At 35.7% G+C, this 18240-nt stretch overlaps 1 protein-coding gene across 1 annotated transcript; it reads right to left on the bottom strand.

Annotated features, from left to right (window-relative positions):
• Positions 1-762: 762 nt before the first annotated feature.
• LOC132301360 (3-beta-hydroxylase-like) lies at positions 763-3066 on the bottom strand. The gene is made up of 2 exons (XM_059798617.1): positions 1942-3066; positions 763-1374 (listed from the first exon to the last, which is right to left on the bottom strand). Exons 1-2 carry the CDS (start codon positions 2863-2865, stop codon positions 763-765), a joined length of 1536 nt encoding a protein of 511 aa, XP_059654600.1. The 5' UTR covers positions 2866-3066.
• Between the last annotated feature and the right edge of the window lie 15174 nt (positions 3067-18240).

The raw sequence follows: 18240 nt of genomic DNA, 5'->3' as shown, positions 1-18240 counted from the left end.
TTATTTATTTATTTCTTATTCCTCACATTCATTCTCTCCTCTCTCAGCAAACTCAAAAGTTACAACGCATCACCTTCCTCAGTTCTCTCACGTTACAATTTTACAATATTCTTTCTTCTCGACTCAAGACTCAATATTCATTAGTCTCAATTTGAATGCACTTTTCTTGTATTGAAGAATTTGCAACAGCATTGAATTGGAGCTTTCTAAATCAAGTTATATTGTTCTTTTTCTTTAATTATTTTTTAATTTTACTAACTTTTGTTATTATAAATTTGTAAATATCTATATTTTTTTATATATTTGTATATTTGTTTGTGAGTTGTGACTATTTTTACCCATATTGTACGGTTGAATATACCTGCTAGAAAGTATGAATCCAGATTTGAAAAACCTAAAAAAAAAGAGAAGAATAAATAAACTAATTCAATCTCAAAAAGGGAGCTATTGATAAATTTGTTACAACTAATAATCAAAACCTAACAAAAAATTGATAAAATCATATCTACAATCAAATATGTCACAAGAAAGATTAAATGGATTGGCTATATTGTCTATTGAAAAAAATATTTTAACCATACTTGAATAAAATAATTTAATTATTAATTTCGCATCTCAAAAAGCAAGAAGGATGATTTTATTTAATTATTATTTAATACTTGATATTTTACATATTATGATATGAAAAAGCCACTTTTTATTTTTTGCCTAAGGCCGAGTTACATCGAGCCACCCCTTTCCATCAGTCATGCAGCAAGTACACTAACAAGAATATGGAGTTGCAACAACGAGTAAAGGATACTTTTTGCTTAGGGTTTGACCAGTGCCTTCAATCAAGGCCATATCTTCGTCTCTCGCTCCACCAGGCAAAGTAAAATCAAACTTATGAACAAGCTTAGCTAATGCAAGCTCATTAATAGGCTCGGCGAAATGGATTCCGGGACAACCTCTCCTACCAGCTCCAAATGGAAGAAATTTAAAGTCGTTCCCTTTGTAATCTATAGAAGTGTTCAAGAACCTATCTGGCCGGAACACTTCAGCATCTTCCCACAATAATGGATCCCGCGCAATTGCCCAAACATTGATTAATACTTGTGTGCCGGCCGCAATGTCGTAGCCCATTACACTGACATCTTGAATGGCTTCTCGAGGCATTAGAAATGGTACTGGAGCATGTAACCGCATAGACTCCCTGATCACTGCCTTCAAGTAATGCATTTTCTCTAAATCATCCTCGGTTATGTCGTCTTTGCCTTTGGCTATTCCTCGAACCTCATTCTGTAGTTTCTTCATGACTTTTGGATGTCTTAAAAGCTCTGTCATTTCCCATTCAATAACTGCGGATGAAGTATCGGTTCCACCTACAAACATATCCTACAAGAAACAAAATATTGTAATCTACAAGTTGTCAATGTCAGTCATACAAAATGAAATCACACGGCAGTGATAAATTCCCAATTCCTTCGATTACTATTGTTGGAAGATGTTACATTTGCAGAATATCGTAGAAGTGATTTAAACCTTTAAATCATATGCAAAGGTATTTATTAATTGTCACTATATAATAATTCTTTCTTGATAAATAATGTGTGCAATGGAGGAAGTGGCCTTCAATCAGCATGGAAAATTATGTTAGGGAAGCATTATGTGTTCAAAGTTGAGTTTATTAACAAATTATCCAAAAGAATATTGATAAGTAAACTGCATTATACTATTAATTTTATGTGAGTGGGGAATGACATCATTAAATATGATGATATCATCATGTCATCTCCCACTCATGGAATGTGTCGACTCTAGGATTTTGTGTCATTACTCTATAAAAATAAAAATAAAAATAAAAAAATCAAAGAGACAATCAGTGGTTATCATAACTAATTCATGCCTAGATCAATTTGGTAAGTGTATGAATTTTAGTGAGAGAGATAAAGTCAGACTTACCAAGATGAGAGCTTTAATGCTATCTCTGTGAAGAGGAAATGCAGTAGTACTGCTGTCCCTTTGAATTTCAATTAGCACATCTACAAGATCCTCTTGCCCTTCATCATGTTCGTTACTCCCACAACCATCGATGTCTCCTTTTCGACGATCCATATGCTCTTCTACCACTCCCTCCAAAAACTTATCGAGCACTTGAAAAACTTTCTCCACTTTATCATTCAAACCATTGATATGATTCAACCATGAAAGCCATGGGATATACTCCCCCACATTGAAAACACCCGAGAGCGAGACCTCCATAAAATCACGAAACAGCTCCTTTAACTTTATATCACCTTCCACGCGGTCACTGTATTTCTTTCCCAAGGCCACGCGACAAAGAATATCATTTGTCAGTAAGATTATATTTTCTGTCAAATTTACTGGTGAAGAAGAAGACTGTTTAATCTTCTCCAACATAAGGGTTGTTTCTTCTTCTCTCACTCTACGGAAAGACTCAACCCTTTTGTTACTAAGAAGGTGAAGCGCACAAATACTTCTTAGTTGCTTAAAATACTCTCCGTACGGAGAGAATACCATGTCCTTGTCATACGTAAGTCTACTGGGAATTCTTGATTTAGGTCTGTTTGAGAAGTTGAGATCATGGGTTTTCATGATCTCGCGAGCTGCATCAGCAGAGGAGACGATGAGAACAGGCTTGCTGCCGAAGTGAAGCAGCATGAGCTGGCCATATTTTTGAGCTAATGATTGGAGGGATCGATGAGGGCTTAATCCAAGTTGGTGGAGATTTCCAATAATTGGGAGCTTTGATGGAGAGGGTGGCAGATTTCTTTGCGGTTTTTGGTTGGACAACCATTTCAGAAGGAATACTAAGAAGAAGAACAAGGGAAGAAGAGAGTAAAATAAAGAGTAGAATAAGACCATTTTTTTTTTTTTTCTTTGGCTCTAGAATCAATAGAAAACTTTACCTTAATTGTGTGCGAGTATAGTATCTGCTGCTACAGGGCTATATATATGGAAAAAAATTCATATAATATAGAACATTTCTAATAAACAATTCATATAATATAGAACATTTCTCTGTTTCCACTTGATAGAATATAACATTTCATATAATATAGAACATTTCATCAACTTCTCTGTTTCCACTTGATAGAATTTAATAAACAATTCATATAATATAGAACATTTCTGCATCAGGACAAGCAACGGTGATATCCATATCGGCCTAACAAAATATGAAATTCACAAGATGAGAAGACAAACAATAATACAGCGTTTTTAAATGATACGTTTCACGTAATCACATTATATATAACAATGCAGAAAGTTACAACAATGCTTGATTAATTAAAAGTCAAACCAGTGCAGTAATTAATATAATGGACTTTCTCATGATTAAATTATTAACTATAGCAAAAAAAAATCAGAGAGAGATTGGTGTACAATCTATGTTCAACATCTCTGAATCCTTTACCAACTTTTGTTGAATGCAGTGGGATGGATAGACATATAGCAAGAGCTTTAGAAATACTTAATTAATTTTACTTTGTCTCAATTGGAAGAAGAGGATTGCCACCCAACGCCGTTGTTGGATATTTTTTTGGCTGTCCATTGTTGAACCACGGTAGCAAAGGAAAGAATTTGATTTTATTACTTAATTAATTTTACTTTGTCTCAATTGGAGGAAGAAGACTGCCACCCAATCACGTAACCACATTATATATAACAATGCAGAAAGTTACAACAATGCTTGATTAATTAAAAGTCAAACTAGTGCAGTAATTAATATAATGGACTTTCTCATGATTAAATTATTAACTATAGCAAAAAAAAATCAGAGAGAGATTGGTGTACAATCTATGTTCAACATCTCTGAATCCTTTACCAACTTTTGTTGAATGCAGTGGGATGGATAGACATATAGCAAGAGCTTTAGAAATACTTAATTAATTTTACTTTGTCTCAATTGGAAGAAGAGGATTGCCACCCAACGCCGTTGTTGGATTTTTTTTGGCTGTCCATTGTTGAACCACGGTAGCAAAGGAAAGAATTTGATTTTATTACTTAATTAATTTTACTTTGTCTCAATTGGAGGAAGAAGACTGCCACCCAATGCCATTGTTGGATTTTTTTTGGTTGTCCATTGTTGAACCACAGTAGCGAAGGAGGAGAGAATTTTATTTTAGGGCTAAATGCTCTCCTAAGAGCTGAGGTTATTTTAATTGCTGAGACATTATACTCTGTTCTACAATTACATGGATAAATGTTTTAGATTGTAATTACTGAACTACTAAACTTTGTTCAGTCAATTACATGGATTACTATTGTGGATTTTAATTGTTAAACTACTATATTATGTTTTATAATTACGTAGATGTGATGGATTGTATGCACCGGTATGGGACGGTGGCATACTAGGGATGGTTTAGCTCAAAACGCTAATTCCTACCTCTTCTGAATTTTAATTGTTGAACTGTTTTACCTGTTCTATCAATTATATGAATTTTGTAGATTATATGCACCGGTATGGGACGGTGGCATATTAGGTTTGGATTAGATCAAAACGCTAACTACTACCTATTCTGGATTTAGGAAATAGATTTAATTATAACATTTAAATCCTAATTAAATGTCGTGTCTTGGCAACGAATAGTTAAGCGGCACTTCATTGGTTTTGGATGAAATTTATATATATATTTATGGTACCATGATATGAGCTTGACTCTCAGGATCGTTGGTTAAGGAGCGTATATTGTGATACCCCCGAATTTCCGGATGCGGGTTGGCTAGGCCCACACCCAATTACCCAAGGATATCAAACTAATTAGCAATAAACGAACACTAAAATATAATTAAGAAAACAGGAATAAATAAATTTATTGAAAAGAAACTAGAATGGTAAACCAAAAGTAAAAACCTCAGAATAAAATTTTTATAAAGAAAGTATTAATCTGATACATCCAACTTCTCCAATTCTAGTACAACTCCGGAATCCATCTGGTGGACCCCTAATCAAAACCAACACTGAGAAATGAACCACCGGAAAGGAATCCAATGATAAACCATATAGGAACCGCCTACGTCGTCGGTAGAGTGAGTAATCGTCTCTGCTCAGCACGAACAAGCTCTAAGACCTGATACCGTCCGTTACCTGAAAAATAATAGTGGGTCAAGCCCATGAACAAGTTCTATCCTAACTACAATCCAAATAGAGACCCGATACGCAAATACATCCTAGATGTCTCAACCATATCTATATAGTCCGTAAATAGATATATACATATAACCACACTACAGGACTCTCACTAGGCTATGCTGAGGGTCTCAACCTGAATAGAAGGTAACATACAAAAATGCACCTGAGTGGGCATGACTACCTAAGCCTAACAGGGTATACCTCAACCAGCATAGCTAGCTACGCATCCTACTGCATATACGCTCTCTAATCGTCGACTATGAGGCACAAGCTCAGATCGCGGTACCATAGTTTATATATATAAATTTCCATCCAAACCATTGTAGTGTCGCTTAATAGTTTGTTGTTATGACACGACATAAAATTAGGATTTAAATGTTCTAATTAAATCCCTATCTATTCTACTAAAAGAAAATATAAACAACCATCCGTTATGTCTTTCAACTATTTTAGTTGACAGGACATGCATCCATGTAGGATTTAACTATTTTAGTTAATCCATTCCGTATGTATGAATGGGTTGAAATTAGCGTTTTGATCTAATCTGTCCCTCCGTATACCACTGTCCCATACCGATGCATACCATGCATATGATCCGTAAATGATGCAATATTTTATGCAGTACATCAAACAAATCCATATAATCCAAATAGATAATAAACATAATTTAAACAGTTCATCATCTATAATCCAAATACCACACCTATAATTGCTAGAACCTGATTTACTAGTTCAGCAATTATCGTCCAAGACTATGTAAAAATGCATAACAATTTAGTAATTTAAATTCCATTAAATCCACAACCTAATTAATTGCAGAAAGAGTTTCATATCTCATCAGCACAATAATCCAGACTAAAATCCATGTAATTGCAAACAAGGTCTAAAACTTCAGCAATTACCATCATATACTTAATCCATGAAATTTGCAGAAAGGGTTTATTATTTCAGCAATTAAAATCTAAAATATGTATAGGACAATTCTAATAAATAATTGACTCTATAATGTATTAAAAATAAGTTTTATAACCATCCTAAATCCCATTAAAATGCTAAAATTTAATTAAGCAATTAATCCGTCTTTCATCCGTTAACAGTATAAAAAGTTTATCAATTTAATACTGTTTGTCCCACTAACTCAGAGGCCAACTTTTACCAATCTAAGGTCTTAATAACACCTAAAATAAACCCTTTAATCCCTCTATGAAGTCCCAAAATTTTCAGAACAGTTCCCATGCTCCAACAGTAACCACAACTCATAAAAAAAAATAACAGAATGTTCACTATAGAAGAGAGCCTACTCCAAGACTTTGGGAGCCGGCTCTACTAACCTTGGAGCTAGCTCTACATGTGTGGGAACCGGCTCCCACTTCTATGGAGCTGGCTCTCACCTCCTCTGAAAGCCTCCTGCTCCGATGCACTCCGTTTCAGCCCGTCTGCTCCATCTCCGGCCATTCCAACCCCTCTGTTCCCCTTCAATACTGAACTTAGCAGCCTTATCTAATCCCAGTAGCATCCCCATGGTTGGTTTACAGTGGGTAAAAGCAGTTACAGTAATTACAACAACACTAGTTTAACATGCTTAAAGAATAACACTGGAACTCAAACAAGCACAACTGAAACAGAGTGGATTGCAACACATACAGATCATCAATAGAGCATATATCATACATGTAAAACTTAGTTAATGATTAATTAAACTCTAGAGACTATCTAGGTGCACAGAACATGAGCCAACGGGAAAGAGGAAGGAAAGAACTTGCCTCTATGGTTTTTGAATAAAACCTTGTCGCCGTCTTCCTAGATTTTCTGATGACATCCAAATCACTATCAATCTCCTATTGCTCCACCTTCCCTTCTCCTAGGTCCATCCTTTAATCCTCAACCGAACCCTGACGACACAACCCTTTGCTTTCCTTACAATCTCACTCTCTGTTTTCTCTCTATAACTCTCTATTTGTGAACGAGTGTTTGTGAATGAAGTTTTATTGATTCCTAACCCTAAGCCGACGTCTAATGATATAATTTTAATCTTAGAAAGAAAAGAACAACCACAAAAATTATAATCCAAATCGGTGAAATACATGAGAGAATACACGTAACCCTAAAATTATAACATATATTAAATTATGATAAACAATACCAATTTAATTATTAATAAATACCAATAATTAAAACTACCCTATATGCATATATACCCATATATACATGTATATACTTCCATGGGTAAAAACTGTACTCATTTACATTATTCAAACAGTCCGTAATCCCATCCAAGCCCCACCTCGTTTTAAAGATAAATAAATAAAATAACACATTTAATTACACATTCAAATGCCACCTAAGTATAAAATTCAATTAAAACAACAATTCAATTAGCCAATTAAACATCTAGACAATCAAGCAAATAGTCAAAATTGTAATTTAAAAACCTTTAAACAATTAATTAAAAACACTTAAGCACACACAAACAACTAAAATACAATCAAATAAAATAATTAATTGCCAATTATATCCTTTTGAAACTAGGGGTATTACATTCTTCCCCCCTAACAAAAGGAATTCCATCCTCGGAATTCACGAAACTCTGAATTATGTTCATTAAAATTCATTTCCATTTCATTGTGGACGCTGCCTCTGTGTAGGAGCTCCACTGAATTCCAAATCCTCCACGCAAATTTATGGGTCTGATATAGAGGAAACACAAATAGTATTCAACACCTAAGTTGTATTTTTACATAAATAACATAAAAATTGACCTTCCTCAATAATGCACCTTTGCTTCTGATATAGAAGACATCTCAATCAACCATTTCCTGGTAGAAAATGCTAATGTATGAGTGTAACGATTAACAAAATCATACTGTCACCTCCCAACGGCGCGCAATCTATTACAAAGAAGAGTATTTCTCTCTGATGTTTCCGTTAATGAAGCCAAGGTTTTATTGTACAACTCTCGCTACCATTACAAACTAATAGATATGAGGTCTGCTTTATTAATATAAAAAAAATATAAAAAAAAAAAAAAAAAAAAAATTCCTCAAACATGGTCATACGAACCTTCTTGTGTCAACAATATGAGAAGTGAAATAAGCACTTCCAACTTTTCATAAAAACCTAGGATATTTATCCCAAGTATCTCCTCTATGATCAAATGTATATTCTCTATCCAATCCTCCATCTAGAGATATGAAGCACAGCTATACCTCCGTTATCAATGCAATGTAGAACTGATGCGAAGTCTAAAAGTGAACATTACGAGAATTAATGTCCATCAGCAACCGTGCTCAATCCACCACTCCTAATCCGTATGGAATTAAAATTCCAATAAATATCGATATTCTTGACTAACCATCCACTCCTAACTAGTTCTACACCCCTTGTCCAACAGGTGTTACTTGTATAGACAGTTATATACATGTCTCTTTCCAAATCTGTTCACTAGAACTGATATTTAATGTCTTAATGTTCCTTATAATCGTCTGAATGCATCGAGAAAATCTTCGAATTTTACATCTCAGTCACTTCGACATCATTCACAGAATCAACAAATCCCCCTCCAGTACCTTAAGCTTTATCTGAGTAAGGTAACCCCTCCACTAGGGTTAGCTCCCATATTTGGAGTTAACTTTTTTTAGTACCTTGGTAATAGCAAGTGTCTTTATTATACAAGCTATAAGTTTCACTGATTTCTCAACAACTATCCGAAGGTTTAATTACCATCTCGGTTGTTAAGAACATCCACTTCCATACTCCCTCCCATTAGACAGAACTTAATGTAAAGTGTTAATCACCACTTGGATGCAGCTAAGTTGTCTCGTAATCCACTCTATCCATATGAATTGATGTTCTACTAGTTTCGAAAGAAACCAGCATTGAACTGATTAATTTAAACCCTAACCAATATCCCAACCAGATTCCTAACCCTTTTAGAAAGTCAGCAATCCTCTCAACTAAATCCGTGAAAATGCTTTATCATTTCCACTACAGTATAAAGAATGACTGCAAAGATCCTGTAATCTCGAATGGTCCAGCTTGAGTATATTAGAAGTGGTGTCAAAATCACTACGTCCCTCAGCTTGCCTATCCTCCAAACAACTGCTCCATATCATGAAGCATTTTATGTTGCACCGGGATGAATAAAGAACTAAGAGATGTGAATCTCAGTCCGTATATCCATCTTCCCATTTGTCTACAGAAAGTACCAACTAGTCCGGTACCACCAGCTTCCGTCTGCACCCATTGCTTACATCGAAGCATTGTCAAAAGCTAACCCTGCAACTGTATCTATGCATCACCAGTTAGTGGTAAACTTACCGATAATAAAATTAACCGGTAATTCTTTTCACAGATAGTCAACTAGTTATGACTTTTTCACACACACCATGCACCTCTTCCTTATGATAGGTGATCGGTCTCACCATCCTATCTTCGACACAACCTACCTTTGTAAAATAAGTAGTGTCAATTTGACTCCTTGTCCCGCTTCCAAGGAATATGGAACTTTTCCCATCCTCTATAGAGTCATCAGTGTTGTAGTAACAGCTAATTGTTATGACTTATGACTCTAAAAAAAAAAAAAAAAAAAAAAAATTATATTAAAAATTTCCACATTTTATACAGTGTAGAAACTTTGGTTCCTCCTCCAAGTGCAACACCAGTAACTCCTTCAAATGACACCCTCGTAAAAATAAAAAAAAAAATGTCTAGATCACGAATAGACTGATAAAGTGTTCAACAGTCCACTATCCTCCCTCAGCGTCATGCTAATAAATACCTACCAGCACGAAATTCTCCATCTGAACCATAATGGCATTATAGTGATCTTCACCTACCACATCCTCACGAATCCCCAAAGCATTAACAATCACCACATTATAGCGTTGTAAAAATGAATCCCTGCCTAGCATATAGCATATCAACCTAATCCTTTTAGATTAGTTGACTCATGTTGACAGTTTAACTATCCCATCCTAAATAGCATACCATATTGATGCGTATCCAGGTCCAATAGATTGGCTAGAAGTTTGTATTTCTACCCAATCTTATGACCATACATTCACAAATCCTAGCGTACATAGCGCTATTACCCATGTCATCAAAATAAGAGTTGGTTGATCACATACTTGTGTCCCCAACCAATCCATACTTCCAATCCGGACTAATTAACAAAAATGAAACACGTAATAACAAAATCAAAACACATAACAATCAAAGATGAAACACGTAGATACACACAATACACAAAACAACCAAAATATAATTCTACTTAAGACATACTCCATTCCAGAGAAGAAAACCTCCTTTGAACTCAAATTGCCAAATTAGGTCACAAAAGTTCATTTCGTAGTTTCGTTAGTAATCATCTAACCTTGAAACCTATCCACTAAACATAGCTTAACCACACAATCGTTTACTTAAGTAAATATCTAATGGCTTAACCCTCATCCTCCTTATACGCAGAATGCAAACCGTCTATCGTGGCTTTACAAAATAACTTAGAATGTCACAACCTAATCCCCATACACTCCGGAATGTGATATAAAATCACATTTTCATTCTAATAAGAACTCCATCAATTCTGACCCTCCAGAAAAGTACTTCTCAAATAACTCCCGGAGAGACGATACGAAACTTTAACTATATGTAGATTGGTTCACCCCAACCCTATTAGTATAATTCACTATACTACTGGTGCATAAGAACACACTTGTGCGATCCTTCATCCTCAAACTTTAATATCCCTTTTCTTGGATACGCCGAAATTTCCTCCCTTAAAGTCCTCTTCAGACTCCTACTCTTCGCTTGTCTCCTTTTTAAGAACAACTGAAGTTGTGTTGGCCCCGATATGCGGTGACCTAACACCTACACCTTACTCCTTCCTTGACTTATACTTTCCAAGTAGTGCCAACTCCGGAACTAAACCTTCAATCCCTAAGTTCTGTTTCTGGCAAAGAACTCGACAACATACTCCTTTACTTTGTTAGGTCAATATCACTTTCGTCGTAGACCCCATCCTCCTCCTAATGTCAACCATTCCATAACTATGGAATATAATTGACATTTGCTCCTCCTAACGAACCGTAAAGAGAGTACAACGAATCCTAACATGGCTCTAAGTTTTTTTAAGAGACGCAACGCGGAAGTCTTATAATTAAAACACTCCTAAGGACACTAGAACCTAGAGTGCTCTGATACCAACTGTGATACCCTCGGATTTCCAGATGCGGGTTGGCCAGGCCCACACCCGATTATCCGAGGATATCAAACCAATTAGCAATAAACGAACACTGAATACAATTAAGAAAACAGGAATAAATAAATTTACCAAAAAGAAACTCGAATGGCAAACCAAAACTGAAAACCTCAGAATAAAATTTTTATAAAAAAAGTATTAATCTGATACATCCAACTTCTCCAATTCTAATACAACTCGGGAATCCATATGGTGGACCCCTAATCAAAACCAACACTGAGAAATGAACCACCGGAAAGGAATCCAACGATAAACCATACAAGAACCGCCTACGTTGTCGGTAGAGTGAGTAGTCGTCTCTGCTCAGCAACAACAAGCTCTAAGACCTGATACCGTCCGTTACCTGAAAAATAATAGTGGGTCAGGCCCACGAACAAGTTTTATCCTAACTACAATCCAAACAGAGACCCGATACGCAGATACATCCTAAATGTCTCAACCATATCTATATAGTTTGTAAATAGATATATACATATAACCACACTACAGGACTCTCACTAGGCTATGCTGAGGGTCTCAACCTGAATAGAAGGCAACATGCAAAAATGCACCTGAGTGGGCATGACTACCTAAGCCTAACAGGGTATACCTCAACCAGCATAGCTAGCTACGCATCCTACTGCATATACGCTCCTTAATCGTCGACTATGAGGCTCAAGCTCAAATCGCGGTACCATAGTTTATATATATAAATTCCCATCCAAACCATTGTAATGCCGCTCAACAGTTCGTTGCCACGACACGACATAAAATTAGGATTTAAATGTTTTAATTAAATCCCTATCCATTCTACTAACAGAAAATATAAACAACCATCCGTTATGTCATTCAACTGTTTTAGTTGACAGGACATACATCCATGTAGGATTTAACTATTTTAGTTAATCCATTCCATATGTATGAATAGGTTGGAATTAGCGTTTTGATCTCATCCGCCCCTCCATATACCACCGTCCCATACCGGTGCATACCATGCATATGATCCGTAAATGATGCAACATTTTATGCAGTACATTAAACAAATCCATATAATCCAAATAGATAATAAACTTAATTTAAACAGGTTATCATCTATAATCCAAATACCATACCTGTAATTGTTAGAACCCGATTTACTAGTTCAGCAATATCGTCCAAGACCATGTAAATTACAATAAGTGCATAACAATTTAGTAATTTAAATCCCATTAAATCCACAACCTAATTAATTGCAGAAAGAGTTTCATATCTCATCAACACAATAATCCAGACTAAAATCCATGTAATTGCAAACAAGGTTTAAAACTTCAGCAATTACCATCCTATACTTAATCCATGAAATTTGCAGAAAGGGTTTATTATTTCAGCAATTAAAATCTATAATATGAATAAGCCAATTCTAATATATAATTGACTCTATCATGTATTAAAAATAAGTTTTATAACCATCCTAAATCCCATTAAATTGCTAAAATTTAATTAAGCAATTAATCCGTCTTTCATCCGTTAACAGTATAAAAAGTTTATCAATTTAATACTGTTTGTCCCACTGACTCAGAGGCCAACTTTTACCAATCTAAGGTCTTAATAACATCCAAAATAAACCCTTTAATCCCTCTGTGAAGTCCCAAAATTTTCAGAACAATTCCCATGCTCCAACAGTAACCACAACTCATAAAAAAAAATAACAGAATGTTCACTATTGAAGAGAGCCTACTCCAAGACTTTGGGAGCAGGTTCTAATAAGCCTGGAGCTGGCTCCAATAACCTTGGAGCTGGCTCTACATGTGTGCGAGCTGGCTCTTACCTCCTCTGAGAGCCTCCTGCTCTGATGCACTCCGTTTCAGCTCGTCTGCTCCATCTCCGGCCATTCCAACCACTCTGTTCCCCTTCAATACTGAACTTAGGAGCCTTATCTAATCCCAGTAGCATCCCCATGGTTGGTTTACAATGGTTAAAAGCAGTTACAGTAATTACAACAATACTAGTTTAGCATGCTTAAAGAATAACACTGGAACTCAAACAAGCACAACTGAAACAAAGTGGATTGCAACACATACAAATCATCAATAGAGCATATATCATACATGTAAAACTCAGTTAATGATTAATTAAACCCTAGAGACTATCTAGGTGCACAGAACACGAGCCAACGGGAAAGAGGAAGGAAAGAACTTGCCTCTATGGTTTTTGAATAAAACCTTGTCGCTGTCTTCCTAGATTTTCCGACGACGTCCAATTCACTGTCAATCTCCTATTGCTCCACCTTCCCTTCTCCTAGGTCCATCCTTTAATCCGTAACCGAACCTTAACCGCACAACCCTCTGTTTTCCATACAATCTCACTCTCTGTTTTCTCTCTATAACTCTCTGTTTGTGAACGAGTGTTTGTGAATGAAGTTTTATTGATTCCTAACCCTAAGCCGATGTCTAATGATATATTTATAGGTTTAGAAAACTAAAACCCTAATGCTAATTTTAATCCTAGAAAGAAAAGAACAACCACAAAAGTTATAATCCAAATCGGCGAAATACGTGAGAGAATACACGTAACCCTAAAATTATAACATTTATTAAATTATGATAAACAATACCAGTTTAATTATTAATAAATACCAATAATTAAAACTACCCTCTATACATATATACCCATATATACATGTATATACTTCTGGTGGTTCGCTCGGAGGTCATCAACCCCGAAAGTTTATGCTTATGTGTGGCCAAGTTTTATATTTATAAATTGCCACTACTACCTTTCACTAAAAATATAGCTAGGGTGAGTAGGGATCATCCCAAAGGATTGAGTGTCGTACTAGGTTGAGGAATCAAGATTAGGGTTAGTAGGTTGAGTGATCAAAATGGTTGTTGGTTGGTTGAATTAAACTAGATGCAAAATAAACTAAAGTAAACAATAATGTAATAGATAGAATAAAAGAGAGAGAGATCTTGGGGTTTAGAGATTACCACTAAGCATAGCTTTTCTGCACCTTAAATAAATTATTAATGAGGGGAAAAATATGTATTGCAACAAAATGTGTGTGTGTGGTTGTTTCAATAAGCATGGATGACAAATTAAGCATATATTGTCTAAACAAAATGGTGAATAGCACAACATATCAAATCAAGCCATTAATCATTTCTTTAAGCTCACAATCCAAACATATCACAAGGTTAGAGACACATGTCACTTGCTTTTCATAAGTATGGAACATCAACAACAAGCATGGATTGTCCTCCCATTTAATAGCTACACCACAACTAAGCTAATGGCATGAAATTAAACCAATTAAACTAAGGGAGAGGCACAATCTATCAAGAAATGAGTATGAATCATCAAATAAACCACAAGAACATGACATTAAACACTATGTCTTGACAATCTCTATATCTATAACATCAACACACATAAACATGCATCAATAACACAAGAAATAGAGACAAACACGTGAACATCTATTCTAGCATACATAGACATATGGATAGAATGAAATGATCATTTGGAAGCATTAAACCATATAAATCATTGAAGAAACAAGATTTATATATATATAAGTGTCAAGGCATGAATCACAATTCAAATCCCCTCAAAAATACATAAATCAAGAAGTAGAAAACATGCTTAGGGCTAACTCTAACCCCAAGAGGATGTCTAGCCACTCATGGATGATGTCCTCCAACCCTCATGGGCAAGCTCCATGGAAGAAATCTACTCCTTGGTTGATGAAGAGTCTCCAATGGTGTCTCTAGCATCCTCCTCTTCTTTGTTTCCTCCCTAAGAGTTCTCTAAGGTATGGCATGATATGATACAATATGATATTCTTTTCCTACAAAAAGTAATCCTTATCCTTATATAGGTAGGTCAAATGACACCCAAAATAAGCTGGGGTCGTACAGCAAATATTCCCCAATGATTGGATAAGGGATAACTTTTGTGAGCTAGAAATTTAACTTTTTCGCACTGGAGGAAGTTCGATCGATCGAACCTTGGACTTGGATCGATCGAACATTGCTGAGATCTATCGAACTTAGGCTGGATCGATCCTCAATGGTGGCACCTTTTTGGATAAAAACAAATCTGAGATATTTTTGGGAAAAGGACAAGAGTGGTTGGTAGGATGGTACAACTGGATAAGATCAATCATTTGGATAAGGACAAGAATGTTCAATCGATCAGAGATAGAAGTTGGATCGATCGAACTTTGAGATCTTTGTTCAGGGACAATCATGGCTCAGATCCATCTTGAAGTGCTGAGATCGATATAAGTTAGATCAATCGACCTTTCTTGAGATCGATCGAAGTTGTTGAAATTCCACTCTTTGCTTCCTTTTGCTCTACTTTGCTCCTTTCTTTGATTCATCCCAGAATTGCTTCAATCATGCTCTTATTTGGCTGAGTTAACTTATTTTGGGGATAAGTACCTGAAAATGGAAATAACACGAAATCAATACAAAACAATAAAATAAGATAGATAAAGGTTCTAGAATACCTAAGCTTAAGGGGTTTAAATACGCACTTTTCAGCGCTCATCAACTTCCATGGGTAAAAATTGTACCCATTTACATTATTCAAACAGTCTGTTAATCCCAACCAAGCCCAACCTCATTTTAAAGATAAATAAATAAAATTACACATTTAATTACACATTCAAATGTCACCTAAGTATATAATTCAATTAAAACAACAATTCAATTAACCAATTAAACATCTAGACAATCAAGCAAATAGTCAAAATTGTAATTTAAAAACCTTTAAACAATTAATTAAAAACACTTAAGCACACACAAACAACTAAAATACAATAAAATAAAATAATTAATTGCCAATTATATCCTTTTGAAACTAGAGGTATTACATATATGCATTAGAATGTATAGCTGGTTATAATGGTTGAGGTATACCCTGTTAGGTCTAGGTACTCATGCTCACCTTTGGGTGCGTTTTTGCATGTTGCTTTCTATTCAGGTTGAGACCCCCGTTGTAGTCCAGTGAGAATCCTTTAGTATGGATATATATATGTATGGACTAGATAGATATTGTTGAGATATCTAAGATGTATCTGCGTATCGGGTCTTTGTTTGGATTGTAGTTAGAATAGAACTTGTTCGTGAGCCTGATCCACTATTATTTTTTAGGTATCGGACGGTTCCGGTCTTAGAGCTTGTTCGTGCTGAGCAAAGACGGTCACTCATTCTTCCGATCGCGTAGGACTGCTATTTATTTTTAGTTTTGGATTTCCTTTTTAGTTTAGTGTATCTTTAGTTGGGTTTTGATTAGGGGTCCACTAGATGGATTCCCAAGTTGTATTTATATTGGATGTACCAGAATAGTTCTTTTATATAAAATTTATTCTGAGGTTTTCATTATTGGATTATCATTTTAGTTTTCTTTTAGTAATTTTTATTTATTCCTTTTTATCATAATTATATTCTGTGTTCGTTTATTGCCATTTATTTTGATATCCTCGGGTGTTCGGGCGTGGACCTGGCCAACCCGCATCTGGAAATCCGGGGGTATCACAGTCCCATACCTCTTTGGATACGTAGTCCCATACCAAGTACACCACCATCCATAATAAGTTACCAGAACACGTACAAGGAATACCATCTATTCCAAATGAGACTCACTCTAAAATAGGATCGTACTACCACACGTGCGCAACGCACAACACCATACTCCGTCTATCACTAAACATACTAAAAACATTGATCATTGACTTTTGACCCAACATTATGTTAAGAAAAGACTGACTTAGGGAAATAGTTGGCCAGGCCATTCCCATCGTCGATCTGACCTCAACACCAACATCGTTCTTGTCTTCAGGTCTAATCCTCAAGTATACACACATCAATCCCTACGCCTAACTCTAGACATACGGTCCATGACATACTGTCCAGCCATTCCCCACACACGAATCACATCACAACTGCTATATACTACTGCTAACTCCAAGATCCTAAGAAAACGTATACACCGGTAAATAAGCCACGTCTTACGCCGTTTCAATCATAACCTCTCAAAAAAATTCCCACAAAACTAAAGACTTCACCTCCTACCATAGAAGTAAGTCAAACGATCAATAACACACCCTCACTCGGGATCCTCAACAAAGAGAGAACTCTAAAAAGTTCTTTCGCTCATTGACATGCACAACTCCCATGTGGAGATGCAAATCATATAGACAACAAAGTCCTTGCCAGGACCAACACAAGAAGAAGGAAGATCAAGTCCCTCTACTGTAATCAAGTCCCTCTACTGTAATAGAACAGAACATGCACCTTTCGATACCTTGCATAAGCTATGCCAAGAAAGAGGAACTAAACAAAGATGAAACAACTCAATCCATAACTTGTACACTTAATATCCATATGCAAAAGAGAACAGTGTCCCTTCCCAAACACTAGGGCTAGACAACGACTCCTAAGACATCGTGTCCCATCCTGTCCAAAGAAGAACCTTATAAGCAAAAATCTAGACCTTTCTTTCATAGAAACAACTAGGTAACGCTGACCACTACATCAATAACCTTTAAAGTAACATGGATAAAACCCTTATGTCATTAATCCATTATTAAAACCGTTACATAAGAGCTCAACTGCTCATAAAATACACATCATTATCTAATAAAACTGTTTGGAATACTCATACAGTCTTACAAATACATCATTGCCTTAATACATGACAGTCATAACTGGTACATCATTACAACTTTAAACTCATACAAAATATATCGAACCATATCCTGCCCTAAGGGCTTACACTAAGCATCATTAACATCACCCAGTCCGGAACCATACTACAGGATATGCCCACTATCCTGGCACAAATGAACCCAACACTGCACAAAGTGCATAGGATTCTGCCC

The sequence above is a fragment of the Cornus florida genome, unplaced genomic scaffold (assembly GCF_030987335.1).
Source record: "Cornus florida cultivar Cherokee Brave unplaced genomic scaffold, ASM3098733v1 CherokeeBrave_3.0.0_Hap2_Chr03, whole genome shotgun sequence".
Lineage (NCBI taxonomy): Eukaryota > Viridiplantae > Streptophyta > Magnoliopsida > Cornales > Cornaceae > Cornus > Cornus florida.
Note: the sequence above shows the minus strand (reverse complement) of the source record. Positions and strands in the feature narration are given on the sequence as shown.